General features: G+C 66.1%; 1 protein-coding gene across 2 annotated transcripts; it reads right to left on the bottom strand.

Annotated features, from left to right (window-relative positions):
* Positions 1 to 812: 812 nt before the first annotated feature.
* Positions 813 to 10251, bottom strand: SLC29A4 (solute carrier family 29 member 4). 2 transcript variants are annotated; one of them, XM_036241394.1, is made up of 10 exons: positions 10077 to 10251; positions 8480 to 8611; positions 8144 to 8257; positions 7604 to 7732; positions 6720 to 6794; positions 4397 to 4644; positions 3301 to 3439; positions 3019 to 3206; positions 2176 to 2416; positions 813 to 952 (listed from the first exon to the last, which is right to left on the bottom strand). In XM_036241394.1, the coding sequence occupies exons 1-10, from the start codon at positions 10249 to 10251 to the stop codon at positions 813 to 815; spliced, it is 1581 nt and encodes a 526-aa protein (XP_036097287.1). The 2 variants fall into 2 exon arrangements, with proteins under 2 accessions (XP_036097287.1, XP_036097288.1); XM_036241395.1 differs by having other exon boundaries at positions 6720 to 6789; positions 7604 to 7695.
* Between the last annotated feature and the right edge of the window lie 1224 nt (positions 10252 to 11475).

Below are 11475 nucleotides of genomic sequence, written 5' to 3'. Positions count from 1 at the left end.
CCCCAGCAAAGCCCCTCTTTGGGGGTATACTCCACAAGTCCCCTTGGCTTGCTCTGCGCCACCCTGAAGCCCTAGAGGGTCCAGGCTGGGGTGGGACCCCCACCCCTCCCTACTTGCTGGGGACTCAGGTCCCTTCTTGGGCTCTGCTGGATGGCGGTCCAGGCTTAGGGCACCAGCCAACTTCAGCCGGGCTGTAGGGCCCTGCAGCGGACAGGTGGAGGAGCTGGAGGTCATCAGGGTCCTGAGTCAGGCACAGACCCCCAGCCTGGCAGCAGGTGGGTGGCGAGGTGTGTGAGAGGGGGTCCGGTGTGTCCAGGCCAGCACAGACTGTGGGCTCACACCACTCAGACCCAGGGCTCAGTCCCTCCATCGCAAACCCACAGCTGTGAGAACCAGGGTTAAGGCTGGGGAGACAGGAGAGGCTTCTGGGGTGGCGACAGTGGGGGCGGGTCAGGTGCTGTGGACGGTGGCTGGGCCACGAGGCCCTCAGCGCCCACCTGGGGGTGGGGGTCGCCAGGAGGGACATGGCTGGTGATGCGCTCTCCCGGGTCGGGAGGGCGGTGAGTGACTTCACAGAGCACTGGACGCCGATGGAGGGTGAGGGGCGGGCATGAGACAGGACGCAGAGCACAGTGCTGGGCAGAGTCCGGGGTCGGCAACAGGACTTGGCGGAACCCCGGGGCCGCAGTGATGGGCAGTTACCCAGAAAGGGTGGTATCATTGGCACGGGAGGAGGCCGGGGCCCCACAGGCACGGCAGGAGGGGGCAGGGAGGGGACCTCAGGCCTCCGGGCAGGGGCAGGCGGGGCGGGCTCAGAGGCCGGCGGGGAAGGAGGTGTTGGTGGAGGTCTGGAGGCAGCTCCTGGGGGCGTCCCGGGTGAGGCTGAAGGTGCGGTAGGCCACGGCGGAGCCCAGCGTCAGCCCTGTCATGTAGGACACGGTCATGGTGTTCCCTGTGGACGAGACCAGACCAGACGAGCTGGTGGGAGGTGGCAGTGAGCAGCCCCCCAGGACCACAGCAGCTGTAGACACGCGGACAAACCCTACCACGGGCAGCCCCTTGACGAAGGGCAGGAGCCGGAGCCTTGGTGTCGGGAGGGGGTATGCGGCAGGTGCCCAAGGCCAGCCCCCGGGACCGGATGAAGCCTGTCCCACGTGGGCCCCAGGTCTGGCTTCTCTTTTCTCCCCACCGCTTCCTCGTCACGGACAGTTTGGGGGTCTGAGGGGCATCTGGAGCACGCTGTGTCCAGAACCCAGCCCCGGCACCCTCCCCCGCCGCAGCCCCCACCCCATCTCAGCTGAAGGCCCAAACTTCTTGCTCTGCCCTGGCCAGTTTGGCTCAGCAGTTAGAGTCGGCCCGCGGACCAGAGAGGCCCGGGTTCGGCTCCCGCTAAGGGCACGTGCCTCCGTTGCAGTTTGTCCCCGGCCTGGTTGGGGTTGTGAGGGTGGCAGCCAGTCGATGTGTCTCTCTCACACTGATGTTTCTCTCTCTCTCTTCCTCCCTCTCTCCCTTCCACTCGATCTGAAGATAAATGCAAAGATGTCCTCGGGTGAGGACAAAACACAAAACAAACTTCTTGCCCTGCACCCGATCCGCCTCCTTCTTACCCCATCTCCCAACCCGTCAGCCGGTTCTGTGGACTCTGCCATCAAAACAGAATACAGGCCCCCCTCCCCCGTGCACACTGCCTTCCGCCCAGCACCTGTCCACGAGCTCTTCCCACACACTCACAAGGCTGGCCCCTTGCTACTTCCTCCAGGTCTTTGCCCAAGTCACCTCCTCAGGGAAGCCCTCCCGAGCTGCTCTGCTGGTGGTGTGAATCCCCCACTCGACTCGCTCACCCACTTCTCTGCTCTGGTTTTCTCTGCTGTTCTTTGTTATTCGTCTGTCTGTCTCCTCTGGACTGTCAGCGCCAGAAGCACAGGGGTCATTGTTTTGTCACCACTGTGTCCCCAGCACCCAGAACGGCGCCTGGTGCTCAGCAGGGTCTCACCAAGCAGTTGTGGAGCGAAGGAAGGAGTGTGACTGAGGCTGTCCCCATACCTACGCGCGCCCTAGGTGGACTTGGCCCGGACCCCGCTGCGCGCTCTGGCTGTGTGGCCGTGGACTCTGGGGGCCCTGGATTCCGTGTCCCTGGCCGGCCGGCCGCGTCGGAACGGCCGAGCGGGGCCTTACCTGCCAGCTCCCGCTGCTTGGGGCCCACTTTGCCGGCCGCCAGGATCATGGGCACGCTGCCGAAGTAGCCATTGCTGATGCCCATGAGCAGGGAGAAGACGCAGGGCCAGGCCGGGTGGCGCAGGGTGGGTGTGCCGCTGGGGTAGACGCACAGGATGAAGAGGGGGATGAAGACCACGCGAAGGCAGGAGCAGGCCAGCAGGTGCGGGCCCCGCCAGTCCATGGGCAGGGCCGCCAGGATCTGCAGGGAGGGAGCCAGGCGGTGGGTCCCACCTCCCCAACCCACTGCAGCCTCCAGATGCACCCCTTGCCCAGACAGGCTCTGCTCAGTCCACGAAAACCCACCAAACCCCCGTTACAGCCCAGCACCCTCAAAACACTGCGCATGGCCCCTTCGGTCCTCTACGACCCTCTTGGGAGGGCTCTGGACCCTGTTTGAGAAATGAGGACACCTAGCCAAGGGTCAGACCCCCTTAAACAGCAAGAAATAGCAAGAGGAGGAGTTGAATGACTGAGTTGCTCATACCTCTCGCTGTGTGACCTCAGGCAAATGGCTCTCCCTCTCTGAGCCTTGCATTCCCCATTCCTGGACAAGGCCCGCCTGGCAGACCTGCCCCAGAACTGCAGCTTTGATCCCCCAGCCCCCCTGCACTCAGCACCTGCGCTCTGGCTCCCTGAGCCACTTCTGGGGGGCCCTGCCCCTCTGGGGTTCTCCTGGTGCTGTCAGAGACCCAGAAACCAGGAGGATGGGAGCCTGCCCCTCCCCAGGGATACCCCATGGCTCCCCTGGCGGCCGGCCGCTCCACCTGGGACCCCCTCCCCCCGGGGCGGGGCAGCACCCACCTTGCCCACGAAGTCGGAGAGGTTGAACACGGCCATGATGAGGATGGGCAGCCACTCCCCCAGGACGCAGTGGCGGATCTCGGACTCGAGACCCGGGAACAGGCACAGCGTGATGAAGTAGGTCACGGCAATGGACAGCATGTCGGCCCAGATGACACGGGCCACCAGGTACCGGTGCAGCAGCAGGGCTGTGGGAGGGGGCGGGTCAGGGGTCAGCACCCTGCCCTCCCCGGCCTGAGCGCCACCCACCGGTGCTGCCGAGCCTGAGCCCGGCCCGCCCACCTCGGAAGGAGGGCCAGCCCTGCCGGACCCTCGGCGGAGGCACGTCAAAGCGCATGTAGGCTCCCCTGCCGCCGGTCACCTCGTGGGCTGGGCTGTCCTTCGGGGACCCGCTGCTGGGCGGGGCGGGGCCTTGGTTCTCCTGGGGGACGGAGCAGGACAGGGTTTAGGTGGCAGCCCCGCAGGCCCCCTGCCTGCCTTGCTTCCTCACAGCCCCCAAAACACGGGAGGGGGGGGGCTCTGCCCAGCCTCTGGGCCGCGCAGCTTTTCCTGCTGTTCCTGTTCCCAGGGCCTCTCCTGGCTCCTCGCACCTCCCCTCCCCCTCCACACCGGCCAGGGCTCAGCCCGAAGCCACTCCTCAGGGCCCCCCTGACCATGAAGGGGCCCCCCAGTCTTTGCCCCTTCCCAGCATGGCCCTTGTCTCAATACACTGCCCTCTGCCCATTTTGGGGTCTCTGGGATCCACTGGGGACAGTGTCCCTGGCCCCAGCCGAAGGCCCAGGTGACTGGCTGGGTCAGCGTCTGTGAGGACATGCTGGCTCTCCCTGCCCTGCACACACCACCACGTCCGCTGTGCCTGCGGGGGAGGGGCTCCCTCAGCCCCCATGGCCCCCCTCACCCTGCAGGTGCCCCCACACCTGCCTCCCCAGCCCGCGGGGCTGTGTGCCTCCGCCCCCCAGGGTGGCGCTGGGAGGGGCTGCCCACGGGCTCAGGCCACAGACAGGGCTGCTTCCAAGGGAGGAAACCTTGGTCCACGTGAGAAAGGAGGCCCCTGCCTGGCCGGTCGGGCTCAGTGATTAGAGTGTCGCCCGCGGACCAACGCGTCGCAGGCTTGATTCTGGCCAAGGGCACGTATCGCGGTTGTGTTCGTACCTGGCCCTGGTCAGGGTCGCGTGGGAGGCGACCAGTCGATGTGTCCCTCACACTGACATTTCTCTCTCCCCCCTGCCACTGTCTGAGGATAATGGAAGAACACCCTCGGGGGAGGGCTGGAGAAAGCAGAGAGAAAGAGAGGAGGCCTCACGGGGGCCTTGGCCGGGCGGGAGGGAGGCTGTGCGGCCCGGCTCTTCCCGAGGTCACGCGGAGGGACCGCACTCACGAAGCAGACGTCCCCGGCGGCCACGTCGTGGTGCGCGCAGTAGCCGGCCGGGTGGCCCGGGCGGCTGTCGCGGGGCCGCCCCGTGTGGTGCAGCACGAAGCGGCTGCGCCGGACCAGCAGGTGCAGCAGGAAGCAGAGCAGCTCCAGGCCGGCGGACACCAGGAAGAAGATGAGCGTGCTGGTGCGCTCGTCCGGGAGCAGCAGCTTGGTGAGGATGCGGCTCAGGGACACCATCACGCCCGCGGTGCCTGCGGGGGAGGGGCTCGCTCAGCCCCCAGCCCCCCTCGGCCCCCCTCAGCCCTCCACGGCCCCCCACACACCCACCCCACGGCGCCCCGCACACCCACCCCACAGCCCCCCACAGCCCCCGCACACCCACCCCACAGCCCCCCACAGCCCCCGCACAGCCCCCCCACAGCCCCCCGCACACCCACCCCACAGCCCCCGCACACCCACCCCCAGCCCCGCTGGGCCCCAGGCTTGCCGTGCCTCCACTCCAGTCTGCCAGCCCTGCCCAGCCCTGGACACTCAATGAGCTGCCACAAATGTGCCACCGAGACCACCCCTCCCGGCAGAGCTGCTCACGCCCCTCCGCCCCTCCGAGAGCACTTGTCAAGTGCCTGCTGAGGACACAGCGCGGATGACACGTGGGCCTCGGTGGGGCGAGGACACAACCAGGTGAGGAAAGCACCAACCACAGTGCGTGCCGGCGGGGACGGCGGAGGCCAGGGGACCAGCGTCGGGCAGGGAGGGGGCAGCGGAGGCCAGGGGACCAGCGTCCTGGCAGGGAGGGGGCAGCGGAGGCCAGGGGACCAGTGTCCTGGCAGGGAGGGGGCAGCGGAGGCCAGGGGACCAGCGTCTGGCAGGGAGGGGGCAGCGGAGGCCAGGGGACCAGCGTCCTGGCAGGATGGGGGCAGCGGAGGCCAGGGGACCAGCGTCTGGCAGGGAGGGGGCAGCGGAGGCCAGGGGACCAGCGTCCTGGCAGGATGGGGGCAGCGGAGGCCAGGGGACCAGCGTCCTGGCAGGATGGGGGCAGCGGAGGCCAGGGGACCAGCGTCTGGCAGGGAGGGGGCAGCGGAGGCCAGGGGACCAGCGTCCTGGCAGGACGGGGGCAGCGGAGGCCAGGGGACCAGCGTCCTGGCAGGACGGGGACAGCGGAGGCCAGGGGACCAGCGTCCTGGCAGGATGGGGGCAGCGGAGGCCAGGGGACCAGCGTCCTGGCAGGGAGGGGGCAGCGGAGGCCAGGGGACCAGCGTCCTGGCAGGGAGGGGGCAGCGGAGGCCAGGGGACCAGCGTCCTGGCAGGACGGGGGCAGCGGAGGCCAGGGGACCAGCGTCCTGGCAGGATGGGGGCAGCGGAGGCCAGGGGACCAGCGTCCTGGCAGGGAGGGGGCAGCAGAGGCCAGGGGACCAGCGTCCTGGCAGGGAGGGGGCAGCGGAGGCCAGGGGATCAGCGTGGGGCAGGGCAGGGTGCTGTGTGCTCACGTCTGAGGAGCTGACAGGAAGCAGCTGACCCCTGAGGCCATCCAGACACAGGTGCTTTGACTAGCAGGGTTGATGGTTGGGACGGGGGGGGGGGGGGGGGTGCTGCCCTGGGCAGGGGTGGGGGGGGCCAGCGGAGGAGTTGGCCGCCTGGACCAGGGGCTGGGTTGAAAATCAGCCTGGAGGGCAAGTCAGAGGCCGCTGGGTGCAGTTTGGGCTTGAGCACAGGGTGCCGTTTTTTTGTTGTTGTTTTTTATCCTCACCCGAGGACATTTTTCCATTTTTTATTCAGATAGAGCGGGAAGGAGAAAGAAACATCGATGTGAAAGGGACACATCAAGCGGCCGCCACTCACACGACCCAACCAGGGCCGGGGACAAACTGCAACCAAGATACGTGCCCCGAGCAGGAACCGAACCCGGGTCTCTCTGGACCGCAGGCCGACGCTCCAACCCCTGAGCCAAACCCGCCAGGGCCAGGGTGCCACTCTATGAGCAGGGGCGGGGGGCCTGGAGTTGGAGAAGCCAAGGGGGGTTGTGGCCCTGGTGCTGAGGAGAGCTGGGTGCCGAGGTGTGGCTCACCTCGCGGGTGCTGGCGGCGTGCCCGCTCACACACGCACGGACACGCATGCACACAGACATGCACACACGCACAGGCACTCCGCGACACTCGCCCCTGCCCAGAGGCAGGTGCTTCCCGCAGCACAAAGGTCACGGTCCCCAGCCAGGCAGGCTCAGAGCGCATGAGCCCAGCCCCTCAGCCCCTCCGTCTGGGCTCCTTGGGAAAAGGCTTCTGCAGCCCGGGCAGCCCGGCGCCCCCTGCTGGGCTCTGTGGATACTCACTCTCCCCGGTCATCACCCCCTGCGTGTACCTCTTGGGCAGCATCCCCGTGTACCCATAGAAGCTGGATTGCTGCACTTGAGAGAGAGAGAGAGGGGAGCAACCGTGAGACACCCCTTACCCGGTCAGCGTGGACACAAGCCTGAAGTCTGGGAACACTGCGTTGGCGAGACCTCAGGGAAACAGACCGCACACTGCTGGTGGCAGAGGCCTGGGGTCCAACCACCTCGCGGTGGTGAGAACAGCCTCACCCACCAGATGGGGCACGTCCCGCCTCCCACATGCCTGCCTTGGGGCAGCCAGGCGTCCTGCCCCGGCTGCAGTGAAACATGAGCAGAAATGACACGAGTCACTTCCGGATGAGGCAGAGGAAAGCCCACAGGGACTTCCACACTGTCTGTCCCCCCACGGCAGAGGCCCGTGTCCCAGACCGGGCAGCCGTCAGCTGAGTTGCTGAGAGACTGAGTGACTGAGTCCCAGCCACGTGCTGGACGTGTAGCAAGAGCCAGACATGTTTTGATTTTTGAAGCCGCTGCGACTTCTGGGCTCATTGGTCACCACAGCGTAACGGCTCCCGTCCTGACCCTGGTGGCGTCCCTGAAAGTGATGTGCCTGGCTGACAGCCCACAGTCGGGCAAGTCCCCGCCCAGGCCGGCCCGAGAGGGCTGGCAGACTGGGCCTTCCTGGCCCCGACAGCTCGTGTTTGCGTCTCACACGACAGGACCCGAGTGCCTGCCTGGACCGAGGGCATCGGGTCAGGAAACCCTGGCTTCTCGGGACACATGGCTTCCTGGAGGAGGCGCTGTCACCGCTGGGCCTTGAAGCCAGATGTCACCCTGAGAGGAGCCGGAAGGGAGAGGACGGAGCCCCTCCCCCAGGCCCTTACCTGTGCAGCCGAAGGCCACGGTGCCCACAGCGGCCAGGTTGACCGCATAAGCCTGGTCCCAGGAGAAGAGCTGCAGCCACAGGTCACAGATGCTGATGAAGAGGAGGGGGCCCGAGGCCAAGAGGTAGCCTGTGGGGAGACAAGCGTGAGTCAGGACACGGCGGGCCGGCGGCTCCCACTCACCCACCTCTCGTAGTGCAGGGTCTGGGGTGCCCTCTCTGCCGCTGCCATTGATGCTCGGAGAGTGGGGCACCCTGGGGGGCAGGGCGGCAGCCGGAAGGCTTCCTGGAGATGCCGCTGGACTGGCCCTTGAAGCAGGGCGTCAGCACAGGGAGCAGAGGGACAGGGGGGCCGAGCAGGCAGAGGGGAGGGCTCGGGCCCGGGACGAGGCGGACACCCACGAGCCTCCCCGGCGCAGACCCATGCCAGCCTGTGGTGCGCCCACCACGGACCTGACCTCATTTCCGTACACGGAACCTCGCGGCGTTCTAAGGAGGGGCGCCCAATTTCTAGACAAGGGGGTGCGGCAGGGGAGCGCACCCGCGGTGATCCTGGTGTGCAGGCTCAGTCTCTCCACCAGCGCGTTGTTCAGGAGCACGGCCACCAGGGCCACCAAGATGTAGGTGAGGCTCATGTCGAACACGATCGAGGTCCCTGTCGGGGGCGCCAGCAGCAGGTGCTCAGGGGGAACTCCCACCCCCACACCTGCCCACTAGGATGGCCCAGAGAAGGTGAGTGGCTGCCCTGAGGTCACTCAGCAATTCCCAGCTGAGCCACGATGTGAATGAATGGAGCCCCTCAGCAGGGTCCTGCGGAGGGGGCCTGGAGGGCGGTGGCCAGAGCGGCAGGCGTGACCCCGGGAGCCAGGGGACCCACCTGGGAACTTGTGGTGCAGGTAGTCCACGTCCGTGATGAAGCTGTTGTACGGCAGCAGGAAGCCCACGCCAGCCAGCAGCATGGCGAAGTAGATGGCGTGGTAGCGGTCGTCGGGCACCGGCCCCTCTGCTGCTACGGCCAGAGGCACCAGGTGAGACGTGGACAAGCCCACGCCTGGCCACAGCCACCTCCCAGGGTCCCCATGGCCACTGTCCACCAGGAGCCACAACCATGTGGCATGGCATCCCACCATCCCATGCCACCATCCGTCGGTCCCGCCACCAGGACCACTGCCACCTTGGCCACCCCCATGACCACTGTCACCGTGGCCACTGCCACCGTATCCAACAGCATCACAGCTTCTGTCACTCTGGCTGCCACCATTCTCCACGGCCATGGTCACCAGCACCACTGTCATAGCCACGCCCTCCCCTTCACAGCCACTGTAACCATGGTGACCATCACTACAACCACCACCATCACCATGGCCTCCACCCACCTTCGTGGCCACAGCTGCTTCAGTCATCAGAACCACGCTATTGGGGTTCCAGTCTGTGACCTCCCTGCCCACCCGCCCGGGGACTTCAGACTGGCTCAGCCAACCTCCACTCTGGGAGCCAATTCCTATCCCAAGTCCACGTGGCCACCAAGCCTACAACTGCCTGGGGGTCTGTCTACCATCTGCCTACACATCTACTGGCTCTGCGTCTGCTGAAACTGACTGACCCAGCCACCGTCACCAAGGCCACCGACCTTACAATCAATCACCATGGCCACCATCCACCTCTATGGCCACGGCTGCCAGGGCCACTGCCTCATGATCTCTACTGTCACCTCTGGCCAGGAGGAGCCTGGCACTGTGGGGACAGCCCTGGGCTGGCTCGTCCATGCACAGGGCACTGGGAGGTCTCCCGCCACCCCAGGGCTCGGCCAGCAGAGCCTCCATGCCCTGTCTGCAGAGACGGGGCGGAACCTGAGACACAGACCCCGTTTCTGCGCCTGCAGAGCCGTCACTCACGGGGGGCCTCCCGAGTGCCTGGGACAGTCCTCAGCAATGTTCTGTGATCTGTGTACCTGGAGGGTGGCACCAGGGTCGCTGCCCTTCTAAAGAGGAGGTACCAAAGGCCAGAGAACAATGAATTGCCCGAGGTGCCCCCCAGAGCAAAGGAGCTGGAACTGGGGTTGAAGCCGAACCTGCCTGGCTCCAGCTCTGTGCGCGGCTCACTCTGCAAGTCTGACCTAGCGGGCCTGCTTCCTCCAGGCTCAGAGAGGCTGGGGCCCTCCACCAAGGTCACAGCTGGGCCAATGTGACCAAAGCGACCTGTGTCACTTCAGATGGAAGTGTGACGCACGGGTCAGTGCATGAGTCACCACTGCGGGCCTGCCACCTGGCCCAGGAGTCGGGGATGCCCACGTTCAGCGGGCGCCGCCCCAGCCCGGCTCCGGGACCTGCCCTGACACGTGGCCCGGGGTGAAGGCGGGAGCTCGGCCCGTCGATGCCCAGCAACTGGCCCGTCCCGCCGCTCAGCGCCGCCCCTCCCGGAGGGCTCGCCCACCATCTCCGCCTGGGCCACCTGCCTCACCCACACCCGCTCACCGGAGTCTGAGAGAATCGGGGCGCCCCTGGCCCGGCCGCCCTGGCCCCCGGCCGCCCCTGAGGCCGCCTCGTCCTCCAGCTGGCAGCTGTCGAAGCTGAAGCTCGTCACCACGCTCCTGTCCGGCGTGCCCGCCACGCTGGGCTCCTTGAGGCGCTGGCTGCCCACGGAGCCCATGGCAGCCTGTCCTGCAGAGAGAGGGCGGCTGAGGGGCCAGGAGGGGCACCCCTGCCGCTGCCAGGTCCTCGCTGTTCGCCCCACCCCCTTGGGGACAGCGAGACGGAGCGCACACCTAAGCAGCCGGCGATGCAGCATGGCCTGTGTTTGAGGAAGGGGACGGTGACCGGGGCCTCGTGAGGGTGGCGGCAGTGGGCACGGAGAGAAACAGGTGCAGGGAGGGTGTTTTGGAGGGGGGATGCCAGGACTGGGTGAGCGGTCAGGAAGACGACAGTGCTAACAGTGGCCACCATGTCCCCCCGGGAGGAGGGGTCCACCTTACAGCCGAGGAGAGCGAGGGTTAGAGGTGAGACCCCCCCTGCCACCCAGGCCTCACAGGCAGTACGCAGGGGAGACCCGACCCAATTCCGGGCCTGTGGACACTCAGTCACCATCGCCCTGTTCGGGGGCCAACCACCTTCACTGGCAGAAAGTCCTTCCTTTGGTCTAGCCTCAGTTTCTCTTCAATTCAAATCTGCCAGCCTCTCTCTTTGCAGGAAGGAAGGAGCCAATAGATTTGCGATGGAGAGATACCCCCTCTGCACAGCTAACCCTATGTGTGTGGGGGGTTCGTTTTTTACCTAAAACATTTAATAACTTGTTTTTCTTTTTCAATTTTTTTGTTTAATCCTCACCCGAGGACATTTTTGCATTTATCTTCAGATAGAGCGGGAGGGAGAGAGGGAGGAAGAGAGAGAGAGAAACATTGAGGTGAGAGGGACACATCAAGTGGCTGCCACCCACACGACCCCAACCCAGGCCGGGAACAAACTGCAACCGAGGTACTGAACCCGGGACTCTGGTCCACAGGCCGACACTCTACCCGCTGAGCCAAACCGGCCAGGGCATCGATTTGATTTTCTAATGAGCTTATTCACTTATCTGATTGCAACAAGGCTCCATGCTCCGAGAGACTGAGACAGAGGTGCACACTGCGGCACCTCTGTGTCTCTGGGATCCCACATGCCCGGGTTACCACAAACTTCTCTGAGGTGGGCCCACGGCTACGCTCACCCCCCTTTCTGCCTGCTCATTTCCTCCAGCTCTCCTGCCCCCCTTTACCCACTCCCCAGCCTCCAGACACCGAGCGCCTCCCCTCCCCCACCCCATGGCTCCCCTGTCCTGGCCCCCCATAGCCGTGTCATGGGGGCCAGAGACGGCCTGCTTCCAGGCTGGTCTGGGCGC

This window comes from Molossus molossus, unplaced genomic scaffold (assembly GCF_014108415.1).
Source record: "Molossus molossus isolate mMolMol1 unplaced genomic scaffold, mMolMol1.p scaffold_m16_p_4, whole genome shotgun sequence".
Lineage (NCBI taxonomy): Eukaryota > Metazoa > Chordata > Mammalia > Chiroptera > Molossidae > Molossus > Molossus molossus.
Note: the sequence above shows the minus strand (reverse complement) of the source record. Positions and strands in the feature narration are given on the sequence as shown.

What these genes read in the sequence shown, in the direction of transcription:
- SLC29A4 (XM_036241394.1), bottom strand. Translation starts at nt 10,251, where the DNA reads ATGGGCTCCGTGGGCAGCCAGCGCCTCAAGGAGCCCAGCGTGGCGGGC. An exon ending in GCACACCAGGATCACCGCGG is followed by an intron (nt 7,733 to 8,143) that starts GTGCGCTCCCCT and finishes GTCTCCCCACAG; the next exon opens with GCTACCTCTTGGCCTCGGGC. An exon ending in CCGCCGGGGACGTCTGCTTC is followed by an intron (nt 3,440 to 4,396) that starts GTGAGTGCGGTC and finishes TCCGTCCCCCAG; the next exon opens with GAGAACCAAGGCCCCGCCCC.